This window comes from Lissotriton helveticus, chromosome 4_1 (genome assembly GCF_964261635.1).
Source record: "Lissotriton helveticus chromosome 4_1, aLisHel1.1, whole genome shotgun sequence".
NCBI classification, from domain to species: domain Eukaryota; kingdom Metazoa; phylum Chordata; class Amphibia; order Caudata; family Salamandridae; genus Lissotriton; species Lissotriton helveticus.
Window position 1 is genome coordinate 1,528,259,476 of NC_136063.1, and position 16,611 is coordinate 1,528,276,086.

The 16,611-nt window shown below is 44.8% G+C and overlaps 1 protein-coding gene across 5 annotated transcripts in view; it reads right to left on the reverse strand.

Moving 5' to 3' along the window:
• The window catches only part of PPP4R1 (protein phosphatase 4 regulatory subunit 1), a 689,584-nt gene that overhangs the window by 69,898 nt on the left and 603,075 nt on the right, over positions 1-16,611 (reverse strand). For all 5 annotated transcript variants that reach the window (XM_078688139.1, XM_078688143.1, XM_078688140.1 and 2 more), the window contains one exon: positions 11,015-11,115. In XM_078688139.1, coding sequence (XP_078544265.1) covers positions 11,015-11,115 — 101 coding nt within the window. The remainder of the gene's footprint in view (positions 1-11,014; positions 11,116-16,611) is intronic.

The window sequence follows — 16,611 nt, forward strand, 5'->3', positions numbered from 1 at the left end:
AAAGGGAGGGAGACATAAAGGGAGGGAGACAGGGAGACATAAAGGGAGGGAGACAGAGTGGGAGGGAGACAGAGTGGGAGGGAGACAGAGTGGGAGGGAGACAGAGTGGGAGGGAGACAGAGTGGGAGGGAGACAGAGTGGGAGGGAGACAGAGAGAGGGAGGGAGACAGAGACAGAGAGAGGGAGGGAGGCAGGGAGGGAGGGAGGGAGACAGGGAGGGAGGGAGGCAGGGAGGGAGTGAGACAGTGAGGGAGGGAGACAGGGAAGAAGGGAGAGAGAGGGAGGGAGGGAGACAGAGAGAGGGAGGGAGACAGAGAGAGGGAGGGAGACAGGGAGGGCGGGAGGGAGGGAGACAGAGAGCGAGGGAGACAGAGAGGGAGGGAGACAGAGGGAGGGAGGGAGACAGAGGGAGGGAGGGAGACAGGGAGGGAGGGAGACAGGGAGGGAGGGAGACAGGGAGGGAGGTATGGAGGGAGGGAGACGGGGGAGGGAGACAGAGAGGGAGGGAGACAGAGAGAGGGAGGGAGACAGAGGGAGGGAGGGAGACAGAGGGAGGGAGGGAGACAGAGGGAGGGAGGGAGACAGAGGGGGAGAGAGGGAAGAGGGCGAAAAAGATAGGGCGGGAGGGAGAGGAAGAGAGAGAGGGAGAGAGAGAGAGAGAGAGAGAGATATGTGTGTATGCTGGATCTGGTGTGTCAGTGGACGAAGACGTCTGCTGCAGGGGCCTGTGTTCAACCTCATGGTCACAGTTTTTTTTGCTCTAGCCCCGCCCCCTTTCCCACTGACCCCGCCCCCACCGGTGCGGCCCTCGCCCGCAAACCACACTGTAAATTTGGCCCCTGTGAGAAAGTTTGTTAGTACCCATGACCTAGACGATGACACAGGGTGATTTCAGAGTTCTAACCTGGAATGTTAGGGTGTTGGGTACATATGTAAAACGCTATAGAGTACTTACCTTCCTGAAGAGACACAAAATTGATATTGCATGCCTATAGGAAACATCTAAATGATGTAGGGGCTCAGCGTCTGCCCAAGAAGTGGTGGGGTCAGACTCATAGCTCCTCTTATTCGACATATGCCAGGGGTGCTTTAATGGGGGTTCCCTGGGGTTCCATTCTCCCCCATTCACACTAAGGCACATTGGAGGTGGAGGGTGGGCAATATGCCCTCTAACAGGTCATGTTGGACGGCCAACCAATATCACTACTGAATAGTTACGTACCGAATAATGACACAGGATTATTCCACACCATACAAGATCTGTTGACGCATGATTTGGATTTGTCACTTCAGTGGCTGGGCGACTTCAATTGTGTGTTAGATCCCAACCTAGACAGGACGAGGGGTTGCACGAAGCCTCAAAAGACCAAGGCTCGTCGTGGGGTGACAAAATATTGGGCTACAAGATGTTCAGAAACTGGATCACTCCACTCAGGCGGTATATATGCATCACTTGCTAACAACACATACAGCCAACTGGACGGAATTTTGATTTGCAGGTTTCCACGTTTGGAGGATGTCGAGATTACCCACTTGGCACTATTCCCATCTGATCACTCCCCAGTTAGTTGCAGGATTGCATGGGGGAGGGTCTGATTGCAAGTATACCATACAACCATACCGGCAGCGGATACACCAGGAGGTAGACAAATCGGGTAAACTCTTAGCCTGGATTCTGCTCAGGGAGATTGCGCCGCCACTGGTCAACACAATGACTTCTGAGGGACAGAGAGTACATCAATGGCGTACATAGCGCAAACCTTTGCTCGACAACTGCAACAAGGTGTACAGTGCTGACCAGGGTGTTCAACCACAACAATATTTAAGGTTCCAAGAAGGGCAGGCCATTCCAAAGGTTAATCCAGTGGCAGTAGAATCTTTAGAGGTCCCCCTCAACCTGGAAGAGCTTAGGTCAGCTCTGAAAGCGCTCCCGCATTCAAGAACCCCGGAGGGAGATGGCTTCCCAAATGAATTCTACCAGACATTCTCAGAGGCACTAGCACAGAAGCTATTAGAGGTGTTCCTGAAAGCAAGAGACAAGGACCTCCTGCTAACAACCATGAGAGAGGGGGAAATATGCATGCTTCAGAAACCGAGTGCGGTGGGGGGGGGGCTTGCTTATTTATACGGAGCTGAGGGCGAGAGTCAGAGTGGGGAGTACTGGCTCAGCGAAGAAGACACTGGGATGGGGGAGGAGACAGGGCAGCCCTCTCTTACCGCTATTGTTCACAATTGCAATGGAGCCAATAGCTATTTGGGTGCTCCGAGATATACAGGCATGGGGCATACTACTGGGAGGGGTCAGTCATATTGTTTCACTTTACGTGTTTGATGCTCTGTTTTATGTGAACGCAGAGACTAAATGCCTGAATACCATCAGGATTGAGGTATGAAAATGTGGGATGGGTAACGCCACCTGGCTGGGTGATTGCACACTGTGTGATTGACAATTACCTGTTAATGTACTTTCTCGTAATTTGCTTGAAAACACATGCTTCTTACACTTTATACATTGCTCTACGTTGTTTTGTTCAAAATCTGGAGAAAAAAAAAAGATACAAAAAAAAACTTTGACAAAACCAAATTGACTTTCCAAGGAGGAGTGTGTCTTTACGGGAGAGAATACTTTAATCCAGCATCTACAAAAGTCTTTAGTAAGAGGAATGATTAAGAAGGCTATCTGATTTTGAGCTTCCCAGTAAGCTGTAGTAGCAACAAGGTGGACTTTGATGAAAGGCTAATTTTGATTGGATCAGATGTAATAGGTATGAAAAAAAATCACTTAATTTGGAAGTAATCGGTTTGTAGTCTTTCTGTTGACACCATAAGCAAAACCACTTCCATTTGGAAGAACAGCAAGTCCCAGTCATGGGGTGTTTAACCTCCCTTAGAAAATCCATGAGCAAAGAAATGGCTTTTGCAGGTTCACCCCCATTTTTGGATGACATAGGTGATTGTTTTCTCAACTATGTAGTGCACTGGGCCCTGCTGTCCAAGCCATGTGCTCGGACCCCTCAAAGTATGAGTACAATTGGCTAATTGGCAAAATAAACCCTTTTGCAAAGTTAAAACCTTCCCATTTAATATTAATATTATAGCCACCCTTAGGGAAGGACTTGGTGTCCCACCAGGCAGGGTGCTAAATATTTTTAAGAAGTCATGTTCCTTTTGGGTTTAACAGGCACTGAGACTGAAAACACAAGATTGCTGTTTTCACTTTAGCAAGGCTGATATTCCCATTGACTAACACAGAGTTTCTCTAGCCAACGTGCTAAGTGTTAATTTCCATTTGGGGCCACCAAAGATATTAATCCATGAGACCAGATTCATTGCTGGGGTTGCATTTAAGGTAACTTATAATAGAAAGTTAACTTTAGAAAGTGAGCAATTTGTTGCCCAACCCTCTGTTAGCCCTTTCCGACTATCTGCAGCTGATCACTGAGACAACAGGATGCCCCCTGCTAGGAAGTGTGAAGAGCTCGAAGGAACTGAGAAAAAAAAGAACTTTTGGAGGGAACTGTGTCCTCCTCCAGCAAAATGATCGCGGGTGGTGGCCACAGATGCCCCAGCTTCAAAGAGATTAGCGCCTCAGTGAAGCAAATGGAGATCCCACCTCAGCCTGCTAGTTCATTTGTGTAATTTTAGAGGTCAAGGGTTCCTTCAGAGGATGCCTAACGCAGGAGCTCCCTTGTTATAAAAAGCATACACATAATCCTGCTATTGACAGAATTTACTGTCATTTAGATGACTGGAATAAATTTAGACAAATATGTAATAGTAAGTGCTCCAGTTATGGGACAGTGACAGTGACACGCGACTAGTTGTGCTAAAAATAAAAAATGAACAAAGTAGTAAACTATGTAGACCTATTCATAAAATTAATTTTAGTTCCAGCTATATTCAGGCAAATATCAATAAAGGGCAGTCTACAGATCAAAATGTTGACCCCTATTAATTTATTGGGATTAGGCTTCGTCAGGACTGATTTGAAACCCCAATACAAACTTGTGAAGGACCCAGGAGTATAAATCACCTGCTCTGTAGTTCATAAAGAGATATTTCCTCACATATTAATAAAGGTTGTGAACCACCAACAAATGGTTATGATTACCGAACACTGTATTTGTTTGAATGCTTGCGTCTGTATTTTTCTGTATTGTTTTACAGTTTAAATCATCAAAATGCATAGTCTAGGGACCCCAGCATAAAGTAATGACTCCCTGGTCTTGTGACTCCCTGGTGATGTTACTGGAGCTATGAAGCATCCACCTAGGCACATCAGCGCTAGTTTGGCGTCCATTTTTTCCATGCCGTTAGAGGAAGATGAGAAACTACAATAGAAGCAGAGCAGCAATCTAATACGAACCTTTTTACCAGTCCTATATAGGACCATCCTTCAGAATGAGTAGGAGGGTGGCGTTGGTGAGGAATCTTCAGATTGGTTAGTATCCACCAGAAGACTATTACTGAAGGTAAGTTTCTTCTGATGGCTACTTCTACCAGCAGATTCCTCACCAGTGGAACAGATTTTAGCTGCCCCCTCCCTCCAAAGTGGTGAGTCTGAAGAAATGGTCAAATAAGGAAATATTGGAGCACAGAGCATGCATAGTGGCCATACCTTGTGAAATCTTAATCTATCAAATAATGCTTTATGAACGTGCAAATGGAACCCCGTCTGACTTTCAGACAGATCTCAGTAAAGCAAATGGGCCTGTGTTCCCTTTGGCAGCACCATTTTTGCAAGAGCATAGTACATCTCTCCGAACAAAATTATCTATATGGTTTTGGGCTGCTGTCCACTTCCTGGTGCCCATCTCCCCCCCCACAAACAGCTGTCATTTGGACAATATTCCTTTAGTGTAGTTGATGCAGTAACTGGCTACCATTCCGGGGCCAAGTCAGTGGAGCCTCTCCTCCTCTTTGGAGAAATGGGGCATGGGGCAAAAATAAAGAAGATTAACTAATTACACCAGATGGAAAGGATGTCACCAACTTGTTATAAGAGTTCATTTCAATTGGCGTAGGGGCTCAAAGGGAGTACCATTAAAGAAAACAACATAATATTCAGATCCAACTGGGGAAAAACAAAGTGGGTGGGAGGAAAAGGTTTGGCAGTCCTTTAAAAAAATCTCATCACAATTGAGGATCTGAACAAGTATGGCAGATCTGGGAGGCAGAGAAATGCATAAAAGCCTGCAATGTATCCCTTAACAGTACCCACCATACAAAACTGTTTGGTTAGTGAAAGTGTGAAGTGAAGGACCTCAAACAGCCAGACCTTCGAGAAAAATACATCATGCTGTGTGGCAAATATAGTCCACCTTCCAGAGTATACCTTTTTGGTAGAGGGACATTAAGAAGAAAGTACAGCCTCTGGTGGCAGCTGAAAGAACTTGAATGCACCACTCAATCTCCAAGCATGAATGTGGAGGCTCTGGAGATTGGGATGGAGAATCTGGTTCTTTGGCTTGGTGTAGGTGCGCTCTGAGAGTAGGACAGACCAAGAGACACAGGGAGAAGTGAAAGAGCTCTGCATCCCACACCCTTCTTGGCTAATCTGTGGCGAAGGGAAAACTGGCCCAGTCTTGGCAATTCCTCCTCAGACACCGAGCAATTACAGGAATGGATAGAAATACATAGTTAAATGGAAAATTCCACTTCAACCGAAACAAGTACCCGAAGGATTGCTGCAGCAGATCCAGGAGGGCACAGAACTGCAGACAATGGGGATTGCTACAAGTTGTGAACAGATCAACTTGAGACGTGCCCCATAGGGCAAAGATGTTCCACACTACCTCTTGGTGGAGACCCCACTCGTGATCAGCATGATGACCAAGGCTGTCGGCTCTGAAGTTTAGAGAGCCTTCCCAATGGTTAGTGACCAGCCAGGTACTATTCTGGTGCACCCGCGCCCAGAACCTCTCCACCTTGAAAGTCTCCCATTCTCCTTGATTGCTGAAAAAGCACACTGGGGTCATGTTGTCCATCAAGTCGTGAACAGACAGTCTGAGGAAAGTAAGGCCTTGAGCGCCCGCTGAATAGCACTGATTTTGAGAAGGCCAATGTGCAGAACTTGCTCCTCTGGAGATCAGTGGCCTCTTCTCTCCTTTACTTCCCATGAACGCCCCATCCATCACCAGCCTAGCCAAGGCATAAGGACATCCCCATGAAGACGTGTGCCTCCACTGACCATTAAGTCAGGTCCGCCGCAGTATGCCAGGTGGTGTATACTGGATCTCTCTCATGCTGAACCACGGATTACATAGGCACCATTGGGAGTACAAATGTGCTAATGCACGTGCATGACCAAAAGGATGCAAGAAGCCAGCCGGTCTAGCAGGTGAAGCACTATCGGGATTGGAATCCAAGCTTCTTCCCGAAACATCAGAATCCGATCCAGAATGCCCCCAGATCCTCTGCGGATGAGGGGAGGATCAGAACAATCTTGTATCAAGTACTACCCCTATGAATAAGAGGAGTTGAGAGAGCTGTACGTGAGATTTGGGTACACTAATTGAAAAACTCAGGCTGAATTGCAGAGATGCGGTTTGCCTGCAGGTGGTGTGACACCATCTTCAGTGAACTGGCTTTGAGCAGCCAGACGTTCAGATACTGAAACACAGATTCCTGATCTACTGAGATGTTCGGCAAACACTACAATTACCTTTGTCAAGACTTGGTGTGTGATGTTATTCCGAACTGGGGGACATCAAACCGATAAGAAGTGGACTATCACAAAATGCAGTACTTCCTGTTAGACAACAGGATTGTTCTGTGAAAATACATATCCTGTAAGTTTAGTGACACAATCCAGTATCACACTACCACTTTAAAAAAAAACAGAGCAAGGGACAGCATTTAGAACCACTCATTGCGGAGGAATCAATTCAAATCAGTTCCTGAGGATTAGGATTTGATACAGACCGTCATCCTTCTTGGTGACCACGAAGTAATGAGTAGCACCCCAAATTCCTGCTCTAGCACCAACTCCACTGCTCCTTTATGCGGCAGGAACGCCATCTCTTGCTGCAATAACCTAACATGGTCTTAAGACTGGAAGGAAAGAAAAGGGGGGCGGTGGGGGGTGTAGAGGAATCTCTTGGAAAAGTAGGATATACTACAATTTGAAGGACTCATTGGTCCAATGTTTTTAGGGACTGCTGCACATCTGAAAATTTCAAACATGGGGTTCAGAAACAATACCCAATTGGCACCAAGACCTCCGGATTGGGAAAGGTACCCTGTAAGAAATTGTGTTATTGGTCGAGGGAGGGTGTTAACCCTACTCAAGCAACAAACACAATTCTTGTTAAGGTGATCTACAAAAGTCACTAAATTAACCGGTGCTTAACTCTCTGGTAGCTTGCCACAAAAGCAGTCAGGCTGAGCAGAGACAATATGAAAAGAATTTAGGCAGCATACTAATAGTAATAAAGTCAAAACACAACACAAGAAAAATCCCAGACCACTTTAGAAAAATAGAGAACAGTTTATTCAATAAAATGAAACCAAAACAAAATAAATTCAATCAGCAGAACCAGAGTTAAAGTTTTTAGAGACAAGTAGCGCCTAAAAGCTGAAAATGACAAAGCAGGTATCTAGTTGAGAGAAAAAGTGCCAAAGTTGAAAGGACGACTGCGACAGATACACAATGTGGATTGGGCCTGGTCTGGGCTTACCTTTGGACTTAGAAGAAATGCTGAAGAAAAGTTCCTGAGAAGGAAAAGTCCAGTAGGGCAAGGCAGCGGACGGTGTCCGAGGAGGCGGCATCAGTGAGCCACTGGAGTCGCTGTCAAGATTTTTACCTTTAGACTGTCACTTTTTTGGAAGTCCAAATCTTCAGCAGGACGAAGCTGCAGGCTGTAGCCGACTAGGACTCCACAAAGTGTGATACTTTCACGAGAGGTCCTGATGAACAGGATTTGCAGCAGTGGAGAAAAAAGTAGTTGGAGCTACCACAAAGCCAGGTCGATCAGCGATGCAGCTTGGGCGGATCGGTGACCAGTGCAGTCCTGGTCTTCCATCAGTTCTCAGTCACTTTTTGGTGAACAGTTTTCCAAATGGCAACTTTTAGGGTTAGGCAGGAGCAGCAACTTTAACGCCACAAACACGGGTCCAGCACCACCACTTGGGAAGTTAAGACTCACTCCAGCAGAAGCCAGGAGCATGGTCTCTGGAGCTTATGTCCTTGTAGCTCACACAGGAGGCAAGCATCCTAGCTCTTTAAGTCTGTCTGGTAGCCCTGGATTCGAGCAGCAAGACAAGCCTCAAGTAACAATGCAGTCCTCTAGGAGGCAAGGCAAGCCTCAAGCAGGGCAGTCCTCTGGTGGTCCAAGGCAGTCCTAAGCTGGTCAAGGAGTGTACTGAAGAAGGGTTCAGAGGGTCCAATATTTATACCTGATGCCATCCTCTTAAGTGGGGGAATCTTCTAGGCTACCGCCAAATCTGGTTCTGGAAAGTTCCATCCTCCCCTTGCCAAGGCTACAAGACATCTGGGATGACAAAAGGCTAGTGGCACGTTAAGTTGAGATTGTATTGGAGGCAGTCATTTAAAGTGTAAGTGAGGCAGGGATAGCTCTGCCCTCTGCCATCCTGTCCACAGCTAGCCCCCGGACAACAAACAAACAACAAACAACGTGTGCAAAATTACGACAAATACGTATAACACTTATAAATGAATGATGGTACACCAATATTCATCAACAAGAAAAAGCAACCCCTTTATACATGATTCATTGCGACATCAAAACAGGGTGCTTAAGCATTGGGAACTTATTGTTAAACAGGTGGGGTAGAATCAAAGTTACAACTCCCTCAAACTGTTATCATAACCATATGAGCGTTCCTCATTGCTAAGCAACCCCGTTTTGATGATGCAATGAATTATGTTTAAAGGGGTTTTTCTTGTTCATGACTATTGTGTATTATCATTCATTTATATGTGGTGTACGTATTTATGTCATATTTTTGCACACGTGGTTTGTAATGTACAGTATTCATTTGTTTTGCTTATCTGTTTGGAATGAATAAGTGTTTGTCTCATTTCAGTATTTTTTGAATAAGAAAAAAACCTTTATGAAATACACAAAGAGAAGGTTAAATAAATAACCAGGTTTAATGAAATGAAAACATTGATCCTTGTGTCTGCTTAGAACAGATCGCAGTATTACAAATGAGTAGCAAGGTTTCTTTTGTGCACTACGCTCAATGGCCCTAGCTTGCTACAGTCATTGGGCTTAACCCCTTTTGTTACTTAACTTTAAATAGCAGCATTTTTAGAACTCTGGCTTAAATCTGACTTGACCATTAAAGAGGATTTTAATATACAATCCATTTGAGTCCAAACCTGATGTTTCTACCTGTTCTTAATCAAACGTTAGGACCTATTAAACGTAATAAGGTAAGCCAATGTTAGCCTATGGGGGAAGTAGGCCTTACACTAGTGAAAAACGAATTTAGGAGTCTTTCCACTACCAGAACACGTAAAACTAAAAAGAAATCCTACTTTTTAAATACAATGCAAACTGTCCTATGGGCGGTTAATGGCCTTCCTTAGGGATGATTTGTATGTAATAAAAAGGAAGGTTTAAGCAATTCCAAAGTTTCAGTAGAACAGTGAGCATCAAAGGAATTGAAGGAAAAGTAATGCCCTTCGTAAGTTCAACCAAAGGTCCTTGCTCAATCCAAGAGGAGCAAGAAAGAGCCCTGCCAAAACTGTTTTCAAAAAGGCCCTATAAAGGGTCCTATATATTAATCAGAGCAACAGAGCCACCAAAACACAGGTCAGAGGACAAAATCATTGATGTATTAACAATTCATTTTATTATTCATCTTTTCATTATATCTTTTTTAGGCATAACAATTCAATAAAAGAGGCTACAAACGAGACAATCATATCATTAAATGGTCAAAAACATAGCAGCAACTTTCTATAGTCCCACACAGACCATCCACTCTCACATTCATAAATACACATACTCAATCATATCCATATATCAAATCTCCCATTCACAGCAAGAAGCATAATCACAATATTACATTAGCACCATCTGATAGATGGATGACAGGGTGACAGACAAATCATCCAATGGAAAGGTGGTAGGGGCAAAAACACATATAGGACTAAAGATGGACAGAACAATCCTATTGCTCACAGTGGTGAAGCTTCACCACTGTGGGCAATAGGATTATGCTTCTAGTTGTGAATGGGAGATTTGATATATGGATATGATTGAGTATGTGTATTTATGAATGTGAGAGTGGATGGTCTGTGTGGGACTATAGAAAGTTGCTGCTATGTTTTTGACCATTTAATGATATGATTGTCTCGTTTGTAGCCTCTTTTATTGAATTGTTATGCCTAAAAAAGATATAATGAAAAAATGAAAAGATGAATAATAAAATGAATTGTTAATACATCAATGATTTTGTCCTCTGACCTGTGTTTGGGTGGCTCTGTTGCTCTGATTAATATATAGGACCCTTTATAGGGTCTTTTTGAAAACAGTTTTGGCAGGGCTCTTTCTTGCTCCTCTTTGATTGTTCAGTCTTTATCCCCCGCGAGCCTGCCTATATTCTCCCCTGGGGGGCCCTCCTTCTATTTAGCCTTGCTCAATAAACTTGGTTCCAGTATTCTGAACACAAAGTCTTGGCATTTTTATTTTGAAATGTTGCATAGAGAGGGTAGCCTAGTTCTAATTTGATTAAAAATGCTGTCATCTAGTTTGTGACTTTCTTTGTAAATTCAGCAAGGAAACCCGCCTGTTGATTTAGAAATACTGGTAAGTGAATTGTTTATTATATTGATAGTTTGGTATTGGTAGACACTTAATACAAAAACAATCATCAGAACTTAATATTAGCAATCAACAATTACACATTAGTGGCGACCATCTTGAGAGTAAGATCTCAGGGAAAAGTAGAGAAGTATCCATTACAAATAATGTGAAAAGGCTGTGCATTCAATTAAGAAAAAAACAAACAAACACTCCACTTATCAGAGGTAAATACATACTCTGCCAGTTCTGCTCGAAAGCGCCAATTCCGGCTGTTATCGGTCACTAAGAATTCTTGCAGCTGGTAAAGATATTCTCTTCTTTTGTCTAAGTGGAGGAGCTGAAAGAAGACAAACAACTAGGTCACAAAGGAAAATGTACTTATCCTGCAAGCATCTGTTCCTAGTGAATTATGCCGTAGATTCACATGCTCTGAACACATTACTATCTAGTGCTGTGCATGGACGTTTGCAAGTGGTTTTTCAGTGATAAAGTCTCTCGCTTCACAAGATGCACTGTGACTCCTTCCTTAGTGGGCAATGCGCACAGCCATTGAGTCCATGTTAGATTGTTTTTCCGCACAGAGTGTGACCGTATGTAAGGAGTGGAGAGTGAATGTGGCTTGTGACAATGTGCATTGGGAGAGTAATAAATTAAAAACCGGTAAGAGGAGAGATCTGAAACAGACAGGCTCCATTGAAGAGGGTGGGCCATGTAAACATGCTACAAACAAAACCTTACAGCATAAATAACATTTTCTGTCCGTAGAATGTATGGCTGTAGATACACATGCTCTGCACCTACTGTAGAGCAGTACCTTCTATAAATGGTTAGCAGGTAAATGATCCAAATGTGGGGAACAAAGTTCTTAGTAATGTCTGCCCACCCATAGCCTTTTGATGGGCCAAGATATCCAAATAGTGCTTGGTAAATGTTTGTGAAAGTTTGCAGTTTTGCATAGTTCAGCAGCCAAGATATTGCTCTCAAAAAAGGACAGGGTGTGCCTTTTTTTGCTGGTTGAGTGTGCTTTGGTGGGGAGGGGAGGGTTTCTTTGGTTTTGCGATAGCAGGGCTGGATGCACTTATCTACCCACTTTGCTATGCCAGCCTTTCAAGATGGAATGCCACTTCGAGTGGTTTGCAAAGGATACAAAGAGCTGGTCAAACTTGTTTAAGCTGGGTCATATCAATACTTCATGAGAGCCCATTTAATGTCTAGAGTGTGAAGTGGGGTCTCCACTAGAGTCTAGCTGCAGAAAGAAGACTTGAAGTTCTATAGTCTGACTGCGGTGGGGAGGGAGTACCATCTTAGGGAGGAACTTTGAATTCGTTCTGAGAACAACCTTGTCCTAGTGAACCTGAAAGGGGAAATAACTGCAGTTTACTGATTTGCCTGAGGGAAGCTATGGCCATAAGGAAGGCCTCCATCCATGAGAGGAACTGTAAAAAGCAAGAGTGCAGAATTCAAAAGGCTGGGAGGGACCATGAGTCTTGGTAAGCACAATATTAAGGTCCCATGGAGGTTTGGGGTTGGAGGTTATCCTCCTGAATCATTACATGAATGCCTTGATCACAGGGATCCTAAATAATGACTAATTCCTGCCTGTTTTCCATGTATGCAGCAGTAGCAGTTAGCTGTAGTCCTGTAAAGAGTTTTAAGCGAGCCCTAAATCTTGCATGTGCAAGAGGTAGCAGACGATGTCCAGAACGGTGGGCTTTAGAAGGTCCCGCTATTAGGGATGTAGTAGGGGATGAAACCGTTCCATTTTGCGGCACAACACGCATAGGTAGTAGGTCTGCAAGCTTTGAGAAGTCCTGTGAGAGACTGAGATAGCAGTGGCGGTATTACCATTAGGGCGGTGGGGCGTTGCTCCACCTATTATAATTGGTACCATTTCAACTTCAAACTTTTTAAAAAAAGAACATTTTAAAAGTTTGAAAGCTGAAGATAATGCCAAATTCATAAATTATTTATTTATTTTGCTCGTGCAGGTCCCATGGCTGAGTCGCGTCACGACACCTGACACAAGCCGAGCGGCGCGCACTATCAGGAATGAGTGATTGCGGCTGTGGAACGACAGCAGTGCGCATGTTGGGTTGGACCGGCTGCCAGGAACCCAAAATGCGCAGCAATGCTTTTCTGCAAGAAACATATTGTGACAGGGGGCTGGGCCGAAATCGCCGTCCCCAGTAGTCAGAAAATGAGCGGCGAGTTTGCCTGCTCACACATGCCAATCCTGGCGCTCTCTAGCGTCTGTATTGGCTGCTGCTGCTCGTGTAGAGAGCGCTTTAGATACACAGCCAGTTGACACCGCGGGGGTGGGAGGGCCCGCCCAACATAACAACGGACAGCCAATAGCTGTAATGGCTTAGTGTTAAGCCATGCAGTGACTGGTCGTTCTGCAATTTCTTCCGTTAATGCTGGGCAAATCAGAAGTCACTCTTGACCCTAGTCTAGTCTGCCCTGGGCACACACGAGTAGTCTAGTCTAGACGAGAGAGGAGAGACTAACACAGGCTAAATGTGAGGCACGGGTCCGTGACACGAGTCATCATCATCACAGACAACTCGATCGTCAGATCTCAGCATTTCGTACAGATAGTAGTGTACTACTACTCAGTCAGTGCTCCAGTCCCCATTTTTATTGCCTATGTAAGTTAGCACTCAGGTTTGTTGTGGCAGTTCATAATCTTAACATGTGCTGTGGCTGGTACTGTTCGCATGGAGGGCCTCCGATTGCTTATTAGTATGCTTCTTTTAAATACACGCGCTCCCAGAGTGAGAAAAGCTGAGCAAATTGGACAAGCCAATAAGCCATATAGAAGGCGCTGGTGGTTAATGTGCAGAGAAAATGTGGGCTAATTACGTTGGTCCTTAGATCACGGCTGTTATGATTAACCCAGTCAGGAGTCATTCACCTTACGATGCACGGTGTGTTCTTGTCTGTGCACTAACATGGAGCATTGCAGTATAATTAACGAGTATAGACTCTGTACTGGGTGGGCGGTGTGGGCATTAATCAGCACAGCAGTTTTAGTAAAGGGGGTATTAAAACGGAAGCATTAACTGCGAAGCGGCCTCTTCAAAGCAGGTGCCTCCAGTGAAATGAGGCCTCAGCTTCGAGTAGCCTTCGTGTTTATTTGACTTAATTTCCTCCCACTCTGCCCATCTTTCAGGAAATCGAGAAACTTTCTCTCAAGGTGAGTCCGCCTCTGAATGGCTAGACAGGTGGTATGTGGTGTTGGTTCCTATAATAAAATCACACCTGAATTACGAGACCTGTATTCGAATTCTCCTTTGAACATTCGACACACTGTGTGATCTTAGGCAACCCTCTTGATGTTACTGTACTTGTGCCTTCATTGCAAAACATACTGATTCTTTAAAACCACATAACACAACATGGAAAACTGCTTGCAGAAGAGGTTGCGACTTTTGTTCACTCCAGCCGTCACTCATAGCATAGGCAATAGCGCGTTATCGCCTTACAGACGTCTGTTCTGGCAGCGAGTCAGACGTGAAAAGCTGCTGCATTAGTAGCCGGCCCAGCGGGACTCAAACTTCTGACCCAACCATTAATGTCATGCTTAACCCCTTCTGCGCTCATGACAAGGTCAGCTCGTCATGGGCGTAACCTGCGCTGCGCGGATGACGAGCTGTCCTTGTCACGTAACGCGGGATTTTTGAAATCGTAGCGCGCAGCGGGAAAACCGCTAGCGCGCATGCGGTTAAGGAATGGCCGATCCACAGTTATTGTACTGTATAAATGACATGGTGCACACCTCTTTTCAAATTCTGTTCTGTTTGTTCCTCAATCTTCACTTTTATTTGCGTGCTACCCGGAAAGCGTGGACAGCCCGAGGCCACGCTGATACCAATGAATGCTTTGAATTGGAGCGGCATAACGCCCCGCACCGGATGCACAGCTGTATTTCATATTGCATTCCACAGATGCCAATGGACACATTATTTTTCCTCCAAGTTCTTTTATTGTATCGTAGTAATCATAAGTTAATAAATTCTTCCTGCTTTTTGAGCAAATCACGAGAGGCGCTTACGTCTTCACCAAATTCTAAAAGGTACAGCAATGCTCATACAAGCTTTATCCTGCACCCCGAGGGCGTGCGTAAATTTGATCCACACTCATCAATCTCGTTTACCCAATGCATTTCGGGCCATTATGTCCGGCCCTTCGTCAGGGGTTTATTCTTGTAGATGAGCCCGACAATTTATGGGGAGAGCTCAGCCAGAAAGTCTGGCTTGGCTCTAAGAGCCAAACATGAACCGGGCCCCCCAAAAAATGGTTGTTACACATTATGCGCAGTCTATCACTAATAATGCTGTAAGTGTGCCACTTTTCACCCTTTGCTCACATTCAATTACCTCTATTTCCTCTCTTAAACACACGTTCTATTTGTTGCTCTTGACCTCGTTTTGTCTCATTTTCTCTTTCCCGTCGCCACGCTCTCTGACTTTGGCTCACTGCTCTCACTTTTTTTCTTTCACTTTCTTTCTCTCTGCTCTTCTCTCATACTCTCTTTTGCCTCTGTACCCTCGCGGAGTCGTGCAATGCTATCTGCTTTCTTTTTTCTGGACCCTTTGCCTTTATTGTTCCTTTCCTCTTCTGGGATTCTTTAGCCTGTTGATTTGGTTCTGTGTGCTTCTTTCCCCTCCCAAGTACTACTTTCAGCCTCCAGTTTCTTTTTTCTATCGCACTTCTTTAATCCCTGGAAGCAAGACCTTAAAAAACTTATGCTGGAGAATTTCACCAAAGCTGGTTTTGGCCCGAGTGTCCTGGAGGACCTCGGGCCGAGCCACAACCAGATACTTGGCTCGAAGTAGACTCGAGCCTTTAGTGGCACTCCCACTTCATTTGTAGCATATCCCTGCCCATAAGGCCAGATTCTAGCAGGGGACCAGGTGGGCCAGGCCCGCCGAAGGCCCATTTACAAGCAGAAAAACATTCTCAGTTCTTTATCTTTAACAATTGATGTAGGCCTGCAGCCTTTTTTTCAGAGCCTAATTGTTTAACTTTCATGAGAAAAATCAATGCCTTGAGCTACTTGAAAAGCTGAGGGGGAGGTGGGAGGTCCAGATGATGACAGTAATAATACTCACTACTGGAGCACGCAACACACACCGACTCCAGGTGGCATTATTAACCACCTGAAGAGAAGGCTTCTGTGGGATCACGAGGCCGAGGGGGCCAGGATCACACCGGGCTTGTGCCTGTGAACTGCGCACAGATCTCAGCTGCTGGCACACTAGCCACTGAGCTATCTTTGCACTACTGAATGAAGTGCAGAGGAACAAGCAGGGCACAAGTCCTAAAAAAAGAAGTGGGGGGGATTAACCTAGTTAGGCAGTATGCAAGTGACACCACGGTGCGCGACATCACGGTGCACAACATCACACATGGCATCACAGGAATTGATATAGAAAGTGGCATCACAAGCCACGACTTTACAGCAAGTGGCATCCCAAGAAGTGACATTAGATCTAAAGCCCTCACATATATGTTTAGCCGGTCTATCGTGTATGTTTGAGCACATTGCGAGGATAATAGCACAGTGAGCTATGGAAGATATGTGACTTCCACACCTTGCAATCCCCCAGTTTTATGTAACACATCCTGTACATTCAATTACAAACGTATATAATTTATTGTACATGTAATATGCAAGTGTTGATGTAAAGCACTCTGACACCCTGCATGTGAATGAGTATGACTACACAAGAAAAAATAATGGGGTACTTAAATTATTTCAACGCCTCCTCAGGGGAAGTAAGCTCTACATAAATGCAATTTGCTTTGTGTAAATACTGGGAAAGACCCA